The 22,819-nt window shown below is 38.7% G+C and overlaps 1 protein-coding gene across 2 annotated transcripts in view; it reads left to right on the forward strand.

The window, feature by feature from the left end:
- Positions 1-3,543: 3,543 nt before the first annotated feature.
- Positions 3,544-22,819, forward strand: part of RAB6A (RAB6A, member RAS oncogene family) — a 53,190-nt gene continuing 33,914 nt past the window's right edge. The window contains exons 1-2 of one of the 2 annotated variants that reach the window (XM_081153390.1): positions 3,544-4,230; positions 15,080-15,138. In XM_081153390.1, the coding sequence (XP_081009516.1) occupies positions 4,161-4,230; positions 15,080-15,138 (129 nt within the window). In that variant the 5' untranslated portion in view covers positions 3,544-4,160. The remainder of the gene's footprint in view (positions 4,231-15,079; positions 15,139-22,819) is intronic. The other variant, XM_081153391.1, reaches the window with a different exon arrangement.

The raw sequence follows: 22,819 nt of genomic DNA on the forward strand, positions 1-22,819 counted from the left end.
TATACAGTATTACAATTTCTGTGTGATAGCTTCCTGGACACACTCCTGGGCTTCAACTTAACAATCCGTTTTATATTGATAAAAGTGCTCTAGGTATTTTCAATTTGGAGCTGCCAAAAGCTGTCCTCTCTCACTTGGGGTGGTGAACACACAATACAGTATATAGTTGATGTATTACAGAATTGTACATCTGAAACCTATATAATTTTATTAACCATTGTCACACCACTAAATTCAATAAAAAAGTTTTAAAAAAGCTGTCCTCTCTCATTAATGTTCTCTTTCTTCAAAATGCTTTGCCCTTCTATCTCCACATGCCCGGATTCCATTCAAACCTTTACAGAAATCTAAAAATAACCCATCTCATTTATTTCACTTATTCAGCAAATACCTGTTGCATGCTTACTGTATAGCAAGCATTCTAAATGTTGGGGAGATAGGGCCTGAGCTCTGACCTCATGGAGCTTACAGTCAGGTGGGGAAGACTGACAATTGATAATCATTAAGTGATGGGGAAGAATAGGGTACAATGGGAGGACAGGCAGGGGCACTTACACTATTGTTGGGGATGGGAAAAGACAAAGAAGCCTTCTTGAAGACTTTTTAAAGGTGATACCTGAAGGATAGATAGGAATAGGGGAGTGTAAGGGAGGAGAAAAGAGAACATTGTGTAGAAAACTATGGAACTGAAAGTGTTGGTGAAAGTGCCCTTGAAAAGGCTTCTTTAATTCCTCCTTCTTCCAAGTAATTTCTCCGTTTGGTTACACCCCCCCCCCCCCCCCGCCCCAGCACTTAATATGTAACTTTTAGACCATGTTTTGCTCTGAAGGCAAAATGTATGATTTACATACAGCAGTCTATAAATATGAATGCAGCTTCAGAAGAGAATGAGGCTGTATATGCTACCTTAAAACATGGAAACATCTGAGATAAGGTGGATTATACCACACTTCTCTTCAAAATAATAGGTATAGCATCACCTGTCTAGGTGACTACAGAGATCAAAGCAGCATGAAAAATTGATTCATAAAGTTCTGGAGGAAGCCTGGCTGGTGTGGCTCAGCAGTTGAGCATCCACCTGTGATCTGGGAGATAGAGGTTCAGTTCCCAGTCAGGGCATTTGCCCCAGTTGCAGGCTCATTCCCCAGCAGGGGGTGTGTAGGAGGCAGCCAATCAATGACTCTCTCATCATTGATGTTTCTCTCTGTCTCTCTCCCTCTCCCTTCCTCTCTCTCTGAAATCCTCTCTCTCTGAAAAAAGTTCTGGAGGAAGTACAAAGTAACAATAAGTTCAATCCTCATATGTTACTTTCAAGACTATTTCAGGAAAAAATGTAAACCCGATATCCATCAGAAAGAAAAAATAGCTACTCTTGTTTACAAGAGCTTTTCTTTTTAGTCTCTTGATATTGGCTGTTCTTTGTGTGTGCCAGGGTTCTGGGTTACTGGTTGGGGAAGCCTTCCCAAACCTGACAAGCTACTTTTAAAATCAAATAATTTTTAAAAAATCAAATGTTCATAGCATGACTCACATTTTTACTGTTTAATTTTAAATGCATGTTCCAAATTTTTTCTGCCACTTAGCTGAGAGGAACAGTAGTAAATTTTGATAGAGAAGATGGTTTGGGGATATAACTTGTCTTGATGGGCCCAAATTGATGATATTTTATGAACTTCTATTCTTCCCCTTAATTTATTCTAGTTCAGCAATTTACCCCTAGTTTGAGAAGGCACTTGTTTGATCCTGCCATTTCTATAGCTAAGTAAAAACCCTCAAATAATGAGAAAATGTATATAAATGTGTTTTGGATATGGTAATATAAGGACTTATTTTTTATTGTCAACGTGGGAACTATTTTTTTTTTTTGAAATATATCTTTATTGATTTCAGAGAGGAAGGGAGAGAGAAACATCAATGATGAGAGAGTCATCACTGATTGGCTGCCTCCTGCACACCCCTGCCTGGGGATGGAGCCTGCAACCCAGGCATGTGCCCTCACTGGGAATCAAACCTGGATCCTAGGTGAATGCTCAACTGCTGAGCCACGCCCAGCCGGGCTTAGGAAGTAGTTTTGATACCAGATTTTAATTGTCCTCTTCAATGGCAGAGATTACTTTTTTGGATGCTGTCCCATAGTATGATGAGACATGGCTGAACTATGGTGAGAGGTGGATGCAAAATTCTCTAGTTTGATGATTCTTAACTTTTTGTTTTTTCATCTTGTATTAATAGGCTTTGTTTTTTAAAAGTTTTAGATTTAAAGAAAAACTGAGCAGACTACAGAAAGTTCCCATATACCTCTCCCCCAGTTTCTTCTATTATTATCTTACATTAATATATTTGTCACAATTAATGAATCAATATTGATACATTGTTATTAACTAAAGCCCCCCTTTATTCAGATTTCCTTAGTTTTAGTATAATGTTATTTTTCTATTAGGGAATTCCATTCAGCTTAAAACTTATGTTCAGTTGTCATATTAGTTATATCCACATTACACTTAGTTGTCATGTCTCCTTAGGCTCCTCTTGGCTGACATTAACCTTCACATTTGGGTCATGAACTGGGTTGAAAATCTGCTGAACCCTATGGATCCTCTCCAAAGAAAACTGTACATGCTTCAGATGTCTAATTTAAGGGGGGGGGGTCAATCCATAGCAGATTTAGAAGCCCTGCTTTAGGAGGAATGGATGATTTTTAAAACATCCCCTTCCCGACATTTGGACTTAATCAGGCTCTACCTCTAATTTATTGTATGACCTTTTTGCAAAGGTGGGTTTTTGTTTTGTTTTGTTCTCCCCCCTACATGGGCCTCAATTTCACCATCTGTGCAATGAGGGGTTTACATGATGGCACAGTAGAAGGTGGGAGTCACCTAGAGTTATCAACATCTGAGGAACAAAGACTCATAACACAGATAACCAAGCTAGGTCAAGTCAGAGAAGTGATGGGCTTATCAATAAGAAGGTTGCAAAGATTCAATGGGCGGAAAAGACAAAACCTGGGTTCCATCCACCTTGTCTCTGTGGATTTTGTTAAGTCATTTCCTTCCTCTGAGCTTCAGTTTCCTTATTTGCAAAACTGTGGGGGCCCCCTGCTACGGTAGTTATGAAACTTCTGGGAGCATCAGCCGACAATGTACCTGGTAAGATAACGTGTGATGATTTATAAGAACATGGGAAGGTGGGTAGGCGCACGGGTTAAGGGAGGATCTGAGGAACGTGAGACAGGCCTGAGGGTCTGGATTGAGGAACCGAGCACACATCTTGGCTCCCTGATCAAACCTGTACATGGATGGGCTCAATTCCACGTTCACTGCATCCTCGCCCCACTTTCTTTCCCCCTCCTTCATGGCTGGGAGGTGCCACACTTCGCATGGCCGCCAGGATGCGACACTTTCCACCAAGCGAGGGGCGCGCGCGCTCCCGCGCTGCCACCTCACTCCCGGCTCGGCCCGCCTTTGACCTCTCCCAATTGGTTCATCACGTAAGTGACGTATTCGACCCCTACCTCACTTCCCCCGGGCTCCGCCCCATCTCCTCCTTGCTAATACTGACAGGAGTCGAAACCAAACACGCCCTGGTCTCCGCTATGAGGGAGGAGCCGGGAGAGCAGGCTAAACCAGGAAGTCGCTGGCTGTGGGGCGCACGCGCACGCACGCCTGTACGCACGCCCGCCAATGGCCGGCGGGGCGGTAGGCTCGTGCCCGGGCTCGCCCTGCGCCGCGCCAGAGGCACGCGCACTCAGCAGGTTGGGCTGCGGAGGCAGCTGTGGGAGCTGAGGCGCTGCGTGTCAGAGGTCCCAGACGTCTGCGGCTCTCGCTCCGCCACCCTCCGCCTCTCACCCCAGTCTCGGTGCCAGTTGCTGAAAACGAAACGGCGCCAGCTTTGGGAATTCGCAGCACACCGCTGGCTTCTTCCGACACCGCCCTCCTTCCCTACACAGCCGCGGGCCTCGCTTGGTGCTAGGCGACTCCGCGGGAGGCGGCGGCGACGGTTGCCTGTCTGTGGAGGGGAGTCCTGCGCCCCAGCCTTGCTCCGTCGCCCGGCCCTGCAGGGGCCGAGAGAGCTCGGTGCCCGCCCTTCTCGTCAACCAGTTGGAGCAGCGTCGGTCCGGGAGGTCTCTGGGCTGAGGCAGCAGTCGCTCCTCCAGCTCCATCATGTCCGCGGGCGGAGACTTCGGGAATCCGCTGAGGAAATTCAAGCTGGTGTTCCTGGGGGAGCAGAGCGGTGAGTGCGCGGCTCCCCCACTCCTGGCTGCTGGCCGCGGCTTCCCCGCACCACCCCCAGTGCGGCCCTTCAGTCAGCGGAGGCTCCCTGCTGGCCTCGCCTTCGCGCTTGGTTCCACCTCCAGCCTTTCCCGGGGTTCGCCAACCCCTCTTAGCAATCGGTTCCTTTTCTCCTTGATCCGTCTGTCGGATTTTCACCCTTTCGTCCCGACTCCGCCGTATCCTTTCCTTGCAGCCCGGCCTTCTTCCGTCGGTCTCCCCTCCCCAGTCCCCACCCCACTCCGCCCAGACACAGCCTCACGTCCATCCCTTTCTTCCTTCAGTCTCCGTCGTCTCACCCACCCTGCCCCCTTCCTTGAGCCCCACCCTTACCCCTTGCTCTTATCGCAGTTCCTCAGCTCCATGAGGCCCATCCTGGCAAGTCTCATTCCCAGGGAACCGGGAACCAGCCCTCTTCAACCTTGGGCAAGGAGGGTGGGATCTGGGCGTTGTTTTCCCTAGAGGCTTGGCCCTGAGTAGTGCGGATGTAATGGAAGGTGGGGGTCGTGTAAAATTCTTGGATGATTTTCACCTGGGTGGGGAATTAGTCTGGGTTATAGAGGATATGTATCTGAATTGGAGGCGACTTGAGGATGGAATGGTGGTGGGGGGGTGGAGGCAGCAGTGGCGATTTTTGCCCCTCGGGTTTAGTTGTGGCTTGTTGGAAAACCTCATTTTCTTCTCTTGACTCTTCATCCCTGACAATGTTGATGCTTTCCCGATCTCTGCCAGATGCTATGTCATGATCGTTTTACTTGGAATTTTTCATATCTCACCCCTCCTTTTTCTTGTTTCTACATGAAGCAGTGTCTGATTCTCCTCATGGTGGTGCAAACAGGAATTACTGGGGAAAATGTTCATTCCATTTCTTCTTGAGTATTTTCCAATCATATATTTACAATTCCTGTGAGAGAAGGCTTGAGAATAACGAATATCTTTGTTTGGAGGATTTCCTTTGGGGTTAGAGAGTGTTGGAGTAGAGTAGGAATTGATTCCTCATCTGGTTTTCTAAATTACATTTAAATATGTAATATCTCTTTAGCTAAATGGCTCTTTTATGCTTAATATTCCATAGTATCTGATAAGTGAAATTGTTATCTCATTTACCTGGTCAGCCTTCTGCTGTCGCTGTAGTTTGTATTAGATACAGGATTCTAATATTGTGATGACTGTCTCTAAAATTACTTTTTGTAATTACCAATTGGAATTGGTAATTCCAATTTTATATTGTATTATGCGAACTTGATACTTGGCAATTTAGAGATTATCATCCTTTGTTTTTCTCAGACTTTTCATAACCATATTTAAAATTCAGTCATTGAGAGATTAGTTTCTCCCAACTCATCAAACATTGAGTTATCCACTAGGTTTCTTAGGTTAGGTTATAGAAAACATTTATCTTTTGATTTGAAAGAAGATAACTGATAATAAGTTCAGAGGTTGAATTTTTTATATTAATGCTAACTAGGCTAATACCAGTTGCAAAATTGCTTTCAGTTGGATCTGAGAAATTATTGTTCTCCTTTTATATATAATCTTTTCCGTTTCCCTCCTTCCCAAGGAAAAATATAGTCTCTTTGCTTATGACTTTTCCTGAAGTGTAAACTTGTTTCTTTTCTTTCTTTTTTTATTGGTTGATTTTAGAGGGAGAAGAAGGGAGGGAGGGACAGACAGAGAGACATGGATTTGTTGTTCCACTTATTTATGCATTCATTGGTTGATTTTTGTATGTGCCCTGACCAGGAATTGAACCCACAACCTTGGTGTATTGGATGATGCTCTAACCACCTGAACTACCCAGCCAGGGCCAGAACAGTTTTAGATTTATAGAAAAATCAAAAAGATCATGCACGGGGTTCCCATATAGCCTCACTCAGTTTTCATTATTATTAATATCTTACATTAGTAATGGTACATTTGTTACAATTAATGAACTAATATTAATACATTAACGAAGTCCATAGTTTATTCAGATTTCCTTAGTTTTTATCTTTTTTTGTTTCAGCATTCATTTCAGGATAACACATATTTAGTTGTCCTGTCTCCTTAGGTTCCTCTGTTAGAATTTTTTTAGGATTGTTTATATGCTTTTTATTTTTAACTCTGTGGAACTGTGAGGTTAATATCTTTTGAGGCTACTATATTTCCAAGTAATGCCATCCAACACCTTTGACAGTGAAAGATTGATCTCTGTTTTTATGGACAGTGTTTATAGTTTTTTTGTAAATTAGTAAAGGTCTGTAGAATTCATGTCATCTTGATGTAACTCTTCATGAATTATTTATCTTTAGGTTTTAGAATTCCACAATTCAGCTTTCAGAGACTAATCGGTGGCAAAGCCTTGTCTGTCTTCTTAATAGCATTTACCACATTTATAATTCTTATTTTTTATGTGCTTGTTTTTGTCTATTTCCCATAGCAGAATGTAAATCCCATGAAGATTAAAAACTATTTTTTTGCTGTTGTTCATTGTATCCACATTGCCTCCTATAGTGCTAGGCTCATAGTAGGTACTCAGAAATATTTGGTGAATGAATGATGATTGAATCTAAAACTAACTAAAGCTAATAGCATATATTAATCTTTGCTATGGAGAAGTCTACATTTTTTCCTTATATAATTAATGGTTTAACAGTAACGTTTTATACTTATATTACTTGATGGTATGCAGGGATACTGCAGATGCTTAAGGGGGCAGGGGACCCAATTTATAGCCCTCACCATTTCACTAAAAAAAAAAGAGAGAGAGAGACTGGCCAGGATTTCACACTTTTTTTGAGTTGAGCAAAATTAGTTTTATTTTGTTAAAGCTATTGCTAAATTATTTGCTCTTAGTATAGCACTTCATAGTATGTCAAATGATATTAAGACATGTTCTGGGAACTGATTTGAAGTTAGGTAGACTTTTATTTATCTTATCAAAAATTTAAGGTTCTGTGCTGTGTAACGAAGTAAGTTGTTTCAGTACATGAAGCCTCAGATTGAATAAGTGACATCAACTTTGGTAATCTCCCTATAAACTCTTGCGGTTTCTTTATATTTCAGTAGTGTACATGGCTTAATAAAGGAATGTTGAAATACGTAATTTGGGAATTCCTTTTTTACTACCTGTTGCTATTGTCTTGAAATGCAGAGGTACTTTTAGAAGTGTCATTTTGGCCCTAGCTGGTTTTGCTCAGTGGTTAGAGCCTGTGGACTGAAGGGATCTGGGTTCCATTCCGGCCAAGGGTACGTACTTCGGTTGCAGGCTCAATCCCTGGTGCTGATCCCTGGTGCTGGTTGGAGGTGGGTGCAGGAGGCAACCAATTGATGTGTCACTCTCACATCAATGTTTCCCTCCCTCCCCTCCTCCTTCCACTCTTTCTGAGGATAAAAAAAAGAAATGTCAATTTGGATTACTGTAGAAGATATGACTACAAACAGATGTTATATGTTACAAATTAGGAAATGTGATCTCAAGGAAAAGCACATGCCTGGCCTGGGACTACTTATTTTTCATGGTATTTTACCTTTTTTTAAACATCAGTTCTTTTTTTAAATAATCCTTTTTTATTTTATTTTAATTTTTGTAAATCCTCACCTGAGGATAGACTTATTAATTTTAGAGAGAGAGGAAGGGAGAGAGAGAAACATTGACTGGTTGCCTCTCGTAAGCACCCCAACTGGGAATGAGTCTGCAACCCAGGTATGTGCCCTGACTTGGAATCAAACCCACAACCTTTTGGTGTATGGGACGACATTCCAACCAACTGAACCACACCGGCAAGGACTACATCAGTTCTTTTGATGTAAAAAAGTATTTTACTGTCAGAGACCAGGAGCGCTGAACAGTTTAGATTGGCTGCATCAGTGATCTTAAACTTTTATTTTTTATTTTATTTATTATTTATCCTCACCTGAGGGTATTTTCTCCATTGCTTTTCAGAGAGAATGGAAGGGAGGGAGAGAGAAAGAGAGACAGAGGGAGAGAAACATCTATGTAAGAGAGACAATCGATGGGTTGCCTCCTGCACGCGCCCGGATCAGGGCTGGATATTGAGCCTGCAACCGAGATATGTACCCTTGGCTGGAATTGAACCTGGGACCCTTGAGTCCACAGGCTGATGCCCTAACCACTGAGCCAAACCGACCAAGGCTCTCCGTACTATTTTTGTAACTTTTCTGTGAGCTTAATATTTCCAAGTAAAATGTTAAAAGAGTTCCTCAAGGTAAGTACTACTGTTATTCCCATTTTACCATGAGGAAGTTGAGGCACAGAGAGGTTAAGTAACTTGTCCCAGTTGGATACAGTTAGTAAAGTGGTCAAGCTGGGATTTCAGCGCAACCATCTTGTTCTAGAGCTCCAGTGCTAAAACACTAAATTACACTACCTTTCCTTGATAAATTTTGTGTAGGTGGAATATGTGCAGAAAGTACAGGATACTAAGGTGTTCCTCAAACCATAAGAATGAAAAAAAACTAATCACTTCCGGAAAGTATATCAGCTAAATCTGTTAGATAAGGCTAAGTGTCTCTCGGGTATTTTGCAGTACTGGACTTTTGTAATTTATATGACAAAATTTTCAATACATGTAACTTACAGTTAGAGTAAGATGAGAAGCAATTAGTTTTTAGTAAACTTCAGTTGCTTTGATAACATTTGTTAATGGGTTGTGTTACTGACTCTGATACTGAGCTATCAATTATTTCAAAATGCCGTTTATACACAAGGAAAATCAGGTTTATATAATCGTGGAATTAAAATGTAATATTTAAATGAGAATTGTTCAGTCTCATCTAAAAGGCAAAAGTACAACTGAAAAAAGTCTTTAGATTTGTAGTATCTTACAGAAAAGATAATAGCTACTTTGCAGTTCTGAAATCTGAACAAGAATACAAAGGCTTATGCTGAAACATAAAACATAGTGAATTTAAGTCAGATATGGAAGAATTTCCTGACTGAAAGGTTTTAGAAATATTAGAGTGGATTATGAGATTGCTTGGACAATGTTTCCTTTTTTGTTTTTTAAAAAATTTTTAATTGATTTTTAGAGAGAGAGGGAGAGAGAGAGAAACATCAATGTGAGAGCAGAACATCGATCAGCTGCCTCCTGCACACCCCCTACTGGGGATTGAGCCTGAAACCCAGGCATGTGCCCTGACCAGAAATCAAACTGGCAACCCTTTGGTGCATGGGACGACTCCCAACCAACAGCCACACCGAGCAGGGCAGTATTTCCTTTTTTAAATAGAGAACTAATTTCTTGCAAGAGCTAGGTGTGCTCAGACAAAACCAGGAGTATATCTACAATACTTAATAGATTCTATTTTGGATTCTATAGAGTCATATTTATTGATAATGAAATATTCTTGTTTGCTAGTTTTAGTTGGTCTTACTTGTCTCAATATAATCTTTCTTTTATCAGAACTTCTTGATTGATTTTATTTATTTTGTATTACTTTATAAGTAGAAAGAATACACTCTAAAATAACAATAAAGATTATAGTATAGTAAATACATAAATCAGTAACCTATTAGTTTATTATCATTATCAAATATGTACTGTGCATAATTGTATGTGCTATACTTTTCCATAGGTTTGTTCATCACAGACACATGAGTAATATGTTGTGCTACTACGTTAGGGCAGTTATAATGTCATTAGGTGATAGGAATTTTTCAGCTTCATTATCATAATCTTATGGGACCACTAACCTACATGCAGCCGTCTTTGATCAAAACATGGTTATACAACACATGACTGTTTTTGGATTTAAAATAAATCTACTGTCTTCTTCATATGCTTTTTTCCCCCCTGGATATTTTCGTTCTTGTGTTATTTGAATTTGTAGTCTTTTAAAAATCATCCCATATTCATTTCTTTATTAATTAGGAAGTTATACGTTTTTTTCTCTTTTATTTAGTGATTACCCTAGAAGTTGTGGCATGCAGCCATGACTTATAAAAGTCTACCATTAATGGATTCCTTTACCCTCTGGACAATGCAAGGACCTTAGAACTCTAACTCTACTTACACTCCTCCTTTTGACTTTACGTACTATGTGTATTTTAATTGTGTGTGTGTATAAAACCCTATAAGGTGATTATTTTGAATAATGATTATTTAGATTTTTTATAAGGAAAACTTTTTGTTGAAGTACAACATGATAGAAAAGCATACAAGTCGTAAGTGTACAACTTGAATGAGAAAATTTGCTAGTCATATTTCCATCCTTATGAAAGTTATTTCTTACTGTAAATTAGTAAATTTTGTCTCCTGGTTTTAAAACTTCAATTTCCTGAGTTTTATTTTAAGTATGTCCCTATGAACTATCCCCTTTCATTTTTCCAAGAATGCAAGGATTGTTGCAGGCTGTTGTCTTCCAGACTCTGGATTACCTTAGTAGTGAATGCTGTCTACTTGGTGAAGTTTTTTTTCATTGATTAATTTATTCAGTGCCTGGCAGGGTCCAACACTGTTAGTATATCCATGAACAAGACAAGACGAGGTTCCTGTTCTGTATCTTATCTTTGTAAGTTGGGGAGGTAAACTAGTAAATAAATGCATAAACAAGATAATTTGAGATAAGTGTTATATTGCCAGTTTTTCTTATTTTTTCCCCATAAGAGAGAGTGGATCATGCTTTTTTCCTTATATTAAATTTCTACACTTAAAGTTTTTGGGTAATGATGGTAAAGTCAGTCTTATTTTGAACTTGCCACTGGACTGTTCTTTGAGGGTACAGATTATTTCCAACTCATCTTTTTATTTTTATTTTTTTAAAATATGTCTTTATTGACTTCAGGGAGAGGAAAGGAGAGGGAGAGAGAGATAGAAACATCAATGATGAGAGAGTCATTGATCGGATGCAGCCCACAACCCGGGCATGTGCCCTGACCAGGAATCGAACCCTGATCACCTGGATCCTATGTCGATGCTCAACCGCTGAGCCACGCCCGGCTGGGCTCCAACTAATCTTTTTAAAATAATTTTTAAAAATTTATTGATTTGAGAGAGAGGAAGGGGGAAAGAGAGAGAGGGAAGGAAGGAGGGAGGGAGAGAAAGACATTGATTTGTTGTTCCACTTATTTATGCATTCATTGGTTGATTCTTTGGTATGTGCCCTGACCAAAATCAAACCCACAACCTTGGCATATCAGGAAGATGCCCTAACCAACTGAGCTTTGTGGCCAGGGCTCCAACTCATCTTTTTTCCATTGCTTTTCAGAATGGAAAGGGGAGAGAGAAACATCAGTGTGAGACAGACACATCAATTGGTTGCCTCCTACGTGGTCCTCAACCAGGGCTGGGGATCAAGCCTGCAACTGAGGTACATGCCCTTGGCTGGAATCGAACTTAGGACCCATCAGTCCAAGGGCCGACACTCTAACCTCTGAGCCAAACCAGCTAGGGCTCCAACTCATCTTTTTATCCTTAAGATACATTCATAGAAGGATGGTGACTTTGTTGTAGGAATAAAATAAAGGCCCTGTTGCCATCTAAAATACTGATAGAAATACAATCTTAGGCTGACAGTAATTTTGAAAGGTAATTTAGTTCTTCCTTCCTTCAGGCAGAACCATATCTGATACTGAATTTACAAATTTGTAATGTAACCAGGGAAGAAAAGTTCCACAAAATTAGGTTACATGAGCAAAATTTCAGAGGCTTCAAAGTACATGTTATGCTCGAATAACTAATAGCCTTCCAATAGCCTTCCATCATTGTCAGGTGAAGTTTATGTTTGGCAGGGATAGGAGATGAAACTAAAAAGGCTAGGCTCAAGTTTGATTGTAAAGGTCCTTGAATGCCTGCTAAGGATTTTTAACTTTATCTTATGGCTATAGGGGAGCCTTGGAATTAAAAAAATATATATCTTTATTGATTTCAGAGAGAGGAAGGGAGAGGGGGAGAGAGAGATAGAAACATCAGTGATGAGAGAGTCCTCATTGATTGGCTGCCTCCTGCACACCCATGACTGGGGATCGAGCCCGCAATCCTGCATGTGCCCTGCCTGGGAATTGAACCGTTATTTCCTGGATCCTAGGTCGATGCTCAGCCGCTGAGCCATGCCCAGCCTAGTGCCTTGGGATGTTTTATAAAATTAAGGAAGGATACCTCTGGCAGTGTAGAAGCTGGAAGCTTTGCACCGTTCTTTCCATGTTCACTGTTGTATGTGTGTGTGTGTGTCTCTTTCACTGTATTGTACACTCTTTGGTGGTCAGGGTCTTTATTACTCATAGTTGTTTTTCATTCTCATCCCCAAAACTCCATGTTCCTTAGCATTTAGTTTTGTAATGAAATGAGAAATAGTAGTCACCTAAGCATTAAATTATTTGTTTAATTGTTATTTATCTTTGTTAAGAGTGAGTCTTTTATGTATCTTTTCTGTCTTCATCTCTTACATAGGTAAATATTTTTTGTTTTTACTTTGGGTGTCTCCATTTTATCCTGGAAACTTATACTGTAGGTCTAATGCTTTCAACATAAATATTATTGTAAAGGAATAAAGCACCTTTATTAAAAACAACTTTAGACCCATTTTTTAATGTGACTGTACAAGTGTAGTTGTAGTTTTGTTTTATTTTTAACTTTAGAAGAAACAAAATCTTTATTCAATTTAGGTCTTTAGAGGACTACTAGATTTATTGAACTTTAGTGTTGTTGACCAGGTTAGCTACATTGAAGTACCACTAGCTTGGTTTAGTTGATTCTCTGTTTTGGTATAGAATTGCAGTGAGTTTTGCTTGCAGCTGTGCTTTTCTGCTGTAGTCTTTAGGTACCTTTTTCAGCTGTTTTCATTACTATGATGGAATAGTGACTACAGGTAGTTGGTTTTTTGTTTTTATTTTGCTTAGCTCTGTCACTGAAATCGTAGCATCTGATTTGAGCTACTATTATTATCATAGCATATTAATCTTATATAGTGGTTTATTTTTGTGGTAAAATATAAATATCTAGTTGGTCTGTTTCAGTATTATCTGCCCAGTCTAACTGACCAAGAATTATGAAGCAGTTGAGACTTTAAAAAAAAAAAAAGTTTCTATTGATTTTTTTTTTAAAGAGGAAGGGCAAGTGAGAGAGCTAGAAACACTGATGAGAGAGAATCATCGATTGGCTGCCTCCTGCACGCCCCCTACTGGGGATGGAGCCTGCAACCTGTGCATGTGTCCTGACCAGGAATCAAACTGTTGAGCTCTTGATGCATGGGACCGATGCTCAACCAAGTGACCTACACAGGCCGGGCCCAGTTGAGACTTCTTTTATGCGAATATCAGCCGTATATTCTTGGAATCCTAAATATTCTTTTTTTTGAAATATGTTTTTATTGATTTTAGAGAGAGAAGGAAGAGAGAGGGTTAGAGAGATGGAAACATCAATGAGAGAAACATCGGTTGGCTGCCTCGGGTATGTCCCCCTACTGGGGATTGAGCCTGCAACCCAGGCATGTGCCCTGACCAGGAATCGAACCGGTGACCTCCTGGTTCATGAGTCAACACTCAACCACTGAGCAACAGCAGCTGGATGGAATCCTAAATATTTTTGAATTCCAAGAATATTATGTGAGGAATTATTTTACCATTTGTATAATTATCTTCTAAATTAGTATAATTTGGTCTTCTAGAGGCCCAATAATTATTTTCTCTAACCTTTACTAATCAGCTCTTGCTTTTAGCATTCCTTTTAGTTATCTTTGGTGTTCCAATATTAGATTTTAAAAAAACAAAAATTTTTTGGTAGTTTTTTTTTTTTAATGTGGTAAAATGTACATAACAAAATTTACAATTTTAATGATTTCTGAGTGTATAGTTCAGCAGCATTCATCACATTCACATTGTCATACAACCATCACCACCATAAATTTTTATTAACAGCTACATATTGAGATAAAAGTCACATATAATACAATTCACCCATTTAAAGTATATAATCCAATAGTTTTTAGTATAGTGTTGTGCAACCATCACTACACAGTTTTAGGATATTTTTATCACCTCCAAAAGAATCTCTGCGTCCCTTAACCATCACCACCCAATTCTCTACCATCACCCCATCCTTAAGCAACTACTAATCTACTTTCTGTCTCTATATATTTGCCTAAGCACTTCATATAAATGGAATCATATTATATGTGGTCTTTTGCTACTGACCTCTTTCACTTTGTATAGTGTTTTCGAGATTCATCCCTGTTGTGGCATATATCAGTGCTTCATTCCTTTTTATGGCTGAGTAATATTGCATTGTACGAATATATCACATTTTGTCCATTCATCAGTTGATGAAGCTCTGATTCTGAGATGAGTTTCAAAACAGTTTCCTATGTCCCTTCTTTCTCACTCATAAACAGTCTAGTTTTTGCAGCCCTCATACTGTTCGTAGGACCCTTTAGTCTTTATATTCCCAGGGATTTTGCTTTGATTCATTTAATTAAGCAGACTGGAACCTCAGTTTCTTCAGGTTACTGTCCAGGAAGTTAACTAGAATGGATTCACAGGGTAATTCTAGTTCTTTTTGTTAGGACTCAAGTAAATATCTGCTTTGCCTCTTCGTAAATCAGAGGTATCAACATAATTGATTGTTTTCCTCCATCTTTTCTCTTCATTTTCCTCTACTCTTAACTAAGTAAATACTCTTTACTTGTGCTTTTAATTTGAGAGACTGTTATCTGTTTAATTAGAAAAAGGCATTTCAACAAACTTGGGGCTATGTGTGTTTTTATTTTTAGAACCTTTGCAGATATTTCCCGTTGAATTTAATTGCAGTTCTTTGTAAAATGATTTTTCAAGAACCAATGTAATAACTGAGTGAATTTTTTCCTTTTCATTTCAGTTGGAAAGACATCCTTGATCACCAGATTCATGTATGACAGTTTTGACAACACCTATCAGGTATTTTGTTTTTGCCAGCTTACTAGCTTTCTCTATTTTGTGTTGTAAGTAATATGGAATGTCCCCAAAAAATGTATACACACTTTGAATAATTATTAATTCCAATAGCTTAAATCTGAAAAGAAAGAAACTTCAGTTGAGCTATCATTTTTTAGTAGTGTATACATTTTTTCGGGACACCTTGTATTTAAGATATTTTTTAAAAATTCATTTATTTACATGCAGTCATAGATATGAAAACACTTTCTATAATCTGTAAAATGCTATATAAATATAAAGTATAACTGATTTTGCTAATAGTCCTCAACGTCTTCATTTGGTTTCTGTATCTCATGAAAGATTATTGCTAATACCATCTGGGCTAGAAGTAGGAATGATTGTAAATATTCTCTTATAGAGATTTTGCCCAGGTTTACACTTTGATCTATATCTGAAGTCAAGGAATAAGAAGATTTGGGGAAATTCACAAATATGTGGAAATTAGACAACACATTTCTAAATAACCAATGGATCAAAGACAAAATCACCAGGGAAATTAGAAAATACTTTGAGACAAATAAAGGAAAAATACAGGATACCAAAATTTATGGGATGCAGCTAAAACAGTGCTATAAGGAAAAGAAATACATTAAATAATTTAACCTTCTAACTTAAGAAACTAGAAAAAGAAATGTAAACTAAATCTAAAGCAAGGAGAAGAAACTGTTTTAAAATGTAGTCTTTATAATTATTCATGATCAGGAGATTATTGCCATTAAAAAAATCTGTTATATTCACAGATTCCCAAGAGGAGGACGATACTTCATGCCATGGGAGGGGGAGGCACATGGGGAAGCTCTTGAGTTGGTTAGGAGGTGGGGGGCAGAAAATAGGAAAAGTGGGCAAGAGCCTTTATTGTGGTTTCTGTGGGAAGGATAGGTGAGACCAGGTAAACAGATTTAGGATTGCCTAGTCTGAGTAATTTCAAAGGGCTCTGGGGTGTGTTGGAGCCTTTACTAGTTGTCTGGTACCTGGCCCTGGGATGATTAGGGCTGGGGAATAGTTGCCCAGAGTGTGATACATGAGGTGGTTGGAATTATGGGCTCTGGATTGGTTGGTCTGCATATTAAAGGTGCTCTCACAGGCAAGTTTACTATTTCTAGGAATTGGCAAACTCTTGGAGGGCCAATCTTCCAGTGTCAACAGTTTCCCAGATGTCAAAGCAAAACAAAACAGAAAATAAAAGACATGCTTAATTCAGAAGTTAATAAAGATTAGAGCAGAAATATATGAAAGAATAGAAAAACAGTAGAGAAATGCAGTGAAACCAAAAGTGGTTCTTATGCCCTAGCCTGTTTTGCTCAGTGGTTAAGAGTGTCAGGCCACAGACTGAAGGGTCCTGAGTTCGACTCCAGCCAAGGGCACGTACCTCGGTTGCAGGCTTGATCCTCAGCCTTGGTCAGAGTGCGTGCAGGAGGCAACCAATAGATGTGTCTCTCTCACATCAGTGTTTCTCTTTCTGTCTCCCTCTCTTCCCCCTCCCCCGCCTTCCACTCTCTCTGAAAACCAATGGAAAATATATCCTCGGGTGAGGATAAAAAAAAAAGTGGTTCTTAGAATAAACAAAATCAACCAGCCTAGACTAATCAATAAAAAAAAAAGACTAAAAATTACTAAAATCAGGAGTGAAAGAAAGGACATTACTACTGACCATACAGGAATAGAATGGATTATAAGGGAACACTGGGAACAATTATGTCATTGAGCTAGATAGCCTAAATGAAATGGACAAATTCCAAGAAAGATATGAACTACTGAAATGAACTCAAGTAGAAATAGAAAATTCGAATATACCTGTAATAACTAGAGAGAGAGAATTAGTGATCAAAAACTTCCCACAAAGAAAATCACAGGACTAGATGTCTTCACTCTTCAATTCTATGAAATATTTAATAAACACCACCAAAACTTCATAAACTTCCAAGAAACAGAAGAGGAGAGAATACTTCCCAACTCATTCTATGAGGTCAATATTACTCTAATACTAAAACCAAAGACATCAAAATTAAAACTACAGATTGATATTCTTTATGAATATAAACATAACAATCCTCAGCAGAATTATTACCAAAGTGAGTCTGGCAGTGTGCCAAAGGATTATATACCATTTACCAAATGGGATTGGTAAATTGGTACCAGGATTACAAATTGGTTCAACATACAAAAAGTAATGTAATACACTGTATGAATAGAATAAAGGGCAAAATCACATGATCATTTCAATGGACAGAAAAAGCATTTGACAAAATCCAATAACATTTCATGGTAAAAAACACTCAACAAACTAGAACTATAAGGGATTTTCCTAAACATGATAGATCCACAACCAATATTATACTTAATGTTAAAAGACTGAATGCTTTCTCTTTAAAATCAGGAAAAAGCCTGGCAGGGCGTGGCTCATCGGTTGAGCGTCGACCTAGGATCCAGGCGATTGGGGTTCGATTCCCGGTCAGGGCACATGCCTGGGTTGCAGGCTTGATCAATGACTCTCTCTTCGTTGGTGTTTCTATCTCTCTCTCTCCCTCTTCCTTCCTCTCTCTGAAATCAATAAAAATATATTTAAAAAAATAAAGTAAAATTACTAATTCTTTTTAGTTTGTTCTTTGATCTTTGTTTTACAGTTACACAGTTGAAACTAAAATATACATATATAACTTAAATATACATAAAACATAAACATATGTAAAACTGAGAGCAGACATCCTTCTCTTTTTCCTGATTTAAAATTTTTTTTTTTTTTTTAATATATTTTTATTGATTTCAGAGAGAGGAAAGGAGAGGGAGAGATAGATAGAAACATCAGTGATGAGTCATTCATTGGCTGCCTCCTGCATGCCCCTGACTGGGGATTGAGCCTGCAACCCAGGCATGTGCCCTGACTGAGAATCGAACCACGATCTCCTGGATTTTTTTTTTAACATATCTTTATTGATCTCAGAGAGAGGAAAGGAGAGGGAGAGAGAGAGATAGAAACATCAACAATGAGCCCGGCCAGGTGCGGCTCAGTGGTTGAGCATCGACCTAGGATCCAGGCGATCGGGGTTCGATTCCTGGTCAAGGCACATGCCCGGGTTGTGGGCTCGATCCCCAGTAGGGGGCGTGCAGGAGGCAGCTGATCAGTGATGACTCATCATTGATGTTTCTATCTCTCTCTCTCTCCCTCTCCCTTCCTCTCTCTGAAATCAATAAAGATATATTTTTTAAGAAAAAAGAAACATCGACGATCGAGTCATTGATCAAACCCACAACGCGGGCATGTGCACCGACCAGGAATCGAACCCCAATCGCCTAGATCCTAGGTCGATGCTCAGCCGCTGAGCCACTCCTAGCTGGGCAAGAATTAGTAATTTTAAAGTACTGTCACTGAGACCCTAAGCACTTGCTAAACTTTTTCTGTATTAACTTTTTGAAATGTTCTTCTTAAAGAAATAAAATGGCTTCTTTAAGTATCTATTTTACATCTGTGTTACTGTGTAGTTAGTATAAAAACTTGATTTCAGTTGTTTTATCTTAGTAATATATCAAATGTTAATCTCATTAAAGGGATGATTAATTTTCATAGTTATTAACTTCCACTGTCTGAATTATTTATCAAACCATTTTTATTTTTCTGAAAGCTTTTAGGGTAAATTTAAAATCTGAATCTTGTCCTATGTATTTTCCCTCATTTGATAATTTATTTTATTTTAGGAATGTGCCTTTTGATTTGAACACTTGAAAATTTTAAAAATTTGGGCATTTTCTTTCTAGGAATGCCATATAATGAGCTTTAACATTACAAAAACCTTTATTTATATCTTAGATTTACCATTTAGCAATTGAGTAGTTTTGGACAAATTGTAGAAATTTGGACAAACGTTTTCTCTTTGGGAAAATGTTCTATTCTTTTGTAATTGGTGTCATTTACCATTTAGAAAAATGTTATTTTTATTTACTACTTTCTTTGAAAACCTTAGTACTTCATAATATTTTTCTCTCTCCTACCCTGTCAGCATTTTAAGCAACTATAATGTTTACACAGAAGAGAGGTCCTGTACTTCTGACCCACTGGCTATAAATTTAGGGGTGCCCCAGACCCTCTCCTTGGGATCAATAGTTTGCTAGAATGGTTATACATCTCAGGAAAACACCTACATTTACCAGTTTCTTATAAAGCATATAATAAAGGATACAGATGAACAGCTAGATGAAGAGGTACCATAGAGTGAGATCCAGAAGAGAGTCCCAAGCTTAGGAGCTTCTGTCCCCATGGAACTTGTTTTATGGAGGGTTCCTGATATATGGTTGATTAAATTATTGGCCATTGGTAATTGAACTCAATCTCCAGCCCCTCTCTGGTGGTCAGGGATGGGCCTGAAAGTTCCAGCCCTCTAATCACATGGTTGGTGCCTCCATCTTAAGGGCTTTCCAGGAGTCCCCTCAATATAAAGTCAGGTATAGTTGAAAGGGTTGGATGAATCACAAAAGACTCCTTTCACCTTTATTGTTCTGTTCCAGGAGTTGTTTCAGTGGCAGGAGACAGAAACCAAATATTATAACAAAAGATACTTCTTTCACTCTTATGGCTTAGGGTTTTAGGACCTTTGACTAGGAAACTGGGACAAAATCAAAATACATATTTTTTATTATATTACAGTATCACACCACTGGACCTCCATATTGGTAAGGAAGAAATAAAACTGTCCTTTTTTTTTTTTGCAAATGACATGATTGTCGATATAGAAAATCCAAAAGAATTGACAGAAAACTTCTGGAACTAATAAGCAATTATAGCAAGGTTGTAGGATACAAAATTAATATATAAAGTGAATTGTTTGCCTATATACCAACAATGAGCAAGTGGAATTTTAGATGGAAAACACAATACTTTCACATTAACTCACTCCAAAATGAAATCCTTAGGTATAAATCTAACAAAATATATATAAGATCTATATGAGAAAAATTAGAAAACTCTGAAGAAATCAAAGAACTAAGTGGAGAGCTAATCCATGTACATGAACAGAAGACTCAATATTGTCAAGATGTCAGTTGCTCTCAACTTGATCTATAGATTCAGTGAACCCCAATTAAAACCAGCACGTAATTTTGTGGATATCGACAAACTTATTCTAAAGTTTATGTGGAGAGACAGAAAACCCAGAATAGCCAAGACAATATTGAAGGAGAAAAACAAAGTCAAGTGACTGATGCTACTTGATTTCAGGACTTACTACTATAAAGCTATAGCAATCAAGACAAGGTTGTTACTGGCAAAAGAATAAACAAATAGATCAATGGAATAGGGTTTGAAAAAACCTCATTTTCCAAGCCCATGTTTCTCTTTTACTGTCATATTACCAGTGTTTTCCATCTAAAATTCCACTTGCTCATTGTTGGTATATAGGCAAACAATTGACTTTATATATTAATTTTGTATCCTACAACCTTGCTATAATTGCTTATTAGTTCCAGAAGTTTTACCACCATACTTACAACACTTCTGATACCAGCTGTGTGGGAGGGTTTTCCCACACCAAACAATTCTGTGACAACCAGCTGGGTGTCCTACAATTGAACTCAGTTCTTAAGGTCTGCATGGTGATAGCGTCAGATCCCAGAGATTAAGGCTCAGTCCCACGAGACTGCCACCCACTTCAGATGTCAGTTGCAAATAGTAGGTCCCCAGGTTACCCACAACTTCTGTCTTAACACTACAAATCTGAGGTTCCCATGACCTTCCTGTTCAGTTCTGTGATTTGCTAGAACAGCTCACAGAACTCAGGGAAACACCTTGTGTTTACCCAGTTTATTAAAGGATATAAAAGATATAGATGGACAGCCTGAAGAGATACATAGGGTGAGGTCTGGGAAAGCCTCAAGTGCAAGAGCTTCAGTGCCTGTGGAGTTGGGGTTGGTTTATTGATGTGCCCCCCAACCTGGAAGCTCTCCAAATGCTGTATTTTTGCGATTTTTTATAGTGGCTTCATCATGTAGACATGATCAATCATTAACTCCATTTCTAGTCCCTCCCCCTTCTTTGGAGAATGGGAGATGGTGCTGAAAATTACTAGCTTCTAATCATGGTTTGGTGTTTCTGGTGACTAGTTCCTACCCCCCTACCCTCAACCCAGGGGCTACTCAGAGTCACCCAGAATCACCTCATTAGAACAAAAGATGCTCTTATCGCTTAGGAATTTACAAGGGTTTTAGGAGCTCTGTGTCAGGAACTGGGGGCAGAGACCAAATATTAGAATAAGAGGTGCTCCTAGTGCTCTTATCACTTAGGAATTTATAAAGATTTTAGGGGCCCTGTGTCAGGAGCTGGTAGTGGAGACCAATATATGTATTTCTCATTTGACAAACAGCTCAGAAATAGATTCACAGGAGTATAGTCAACTGACTTTTGACAAAGGAGCAAAGGCAGTAATAATACAGTGGAGCAAAGATAGTCTCTTCAACAAATGGTACTGGAACAACTAGATGTCTGCATGCAAAGAAATGAATCTCTGCAGAGGTTATACCCTTCACAAAAATTAACTCAGAATGAATCACAATCCTAAATGTAAAACACTCAACTATAAAACTCCTATAATATAACATGGGAGAAAACCTAGGTAACTCTGGATATGGCAATGGCTTTTTAGATACAAAACTAAAGTTATGATCCATAAAAGAAACAATTGATAAAGCTGGACTTTATTAAAATTAAAAACTTCTGGCCCTGGCTGGTGTGGCTCAGTTGGTTGGAGTGTTGTTCCATACACCAAAGGGTTGCAGGTTCAATTCCCGGGCAGGGCACATACCTAGGTTGTGGGTTTGGTCCCAGTTAGGGCACATAGGGGAGGCAGCCAATTGATGTTTCTCTCACACATTAATGTTTCTCTCTCTCTCCCTTTCTCTAAAATTAATAAGCATGCCCTCAGCTGAGGATTAAAAAAACAAAAACAAAACAAACCCCACAGCTCTGCAAAGGACATTTATGAGAAAATGAGAAGACAAATCACAGACTAAGATAAAATATTTGCAAAAGGCACATATGACAAAGGACTGTTATCCAAAAATATACAAAGAGCTCTTAAAAGCAGATAGTATTAAAGAATTCTTTACATTCTGATAAATTTTGACCGTATATACCTATGAAACTACTACCACAATCAAGATTAAGAACATTTCCATTATCCCACATGGAATTCATTTTTAATTAAGCCTTTTATTAAAAACCATAAAGATGATAGAACAAATAATAAATCTGACATTTAAGGAAAGTCACTTCTTAAAAAGCTAATGAGTATGTACTGTATATATTTTATTATTATTTTGAATATTTCAGAAATGACTTAGCCACCTTTTAAGACATTATGAAAACAAGTTTAGAAATGAAAATCAGCAAGAGTGCTTTAGTTTCTTCTGGACCCCTTCAGATCAGATATCCTCAATTTTCTAGGTCCCTGCAACTACAGCTTATGGGCTTCACCAGCTAACCTCTTGTGTATGATATTTTGATTCTGAGCAATGCTTCTATCCTCAGCTTAGAAGCTACAAAACTAGTCTTAGGGACTGATGAAAGTATTAATGTCATTGAGCCATATGTGGAAAATGTCTGAGAATATATGTGTGAATCTTTGGAAGTAGAATCTAATGCCGTAGACTAAAAAAT

This window comes from Miniopterus schreibersii (genome assembly GCF_964146895.1).
Source record: "Miniopterus schreibersii genome assembly, chromosome: 12".
Classification (NCBI taxonomy): Eukaryota; Metazoa; Chordata; class Mammalia; order Chiroptera; family Miniopteridae; genus Miniopterus; species Miniopterus schreibersii.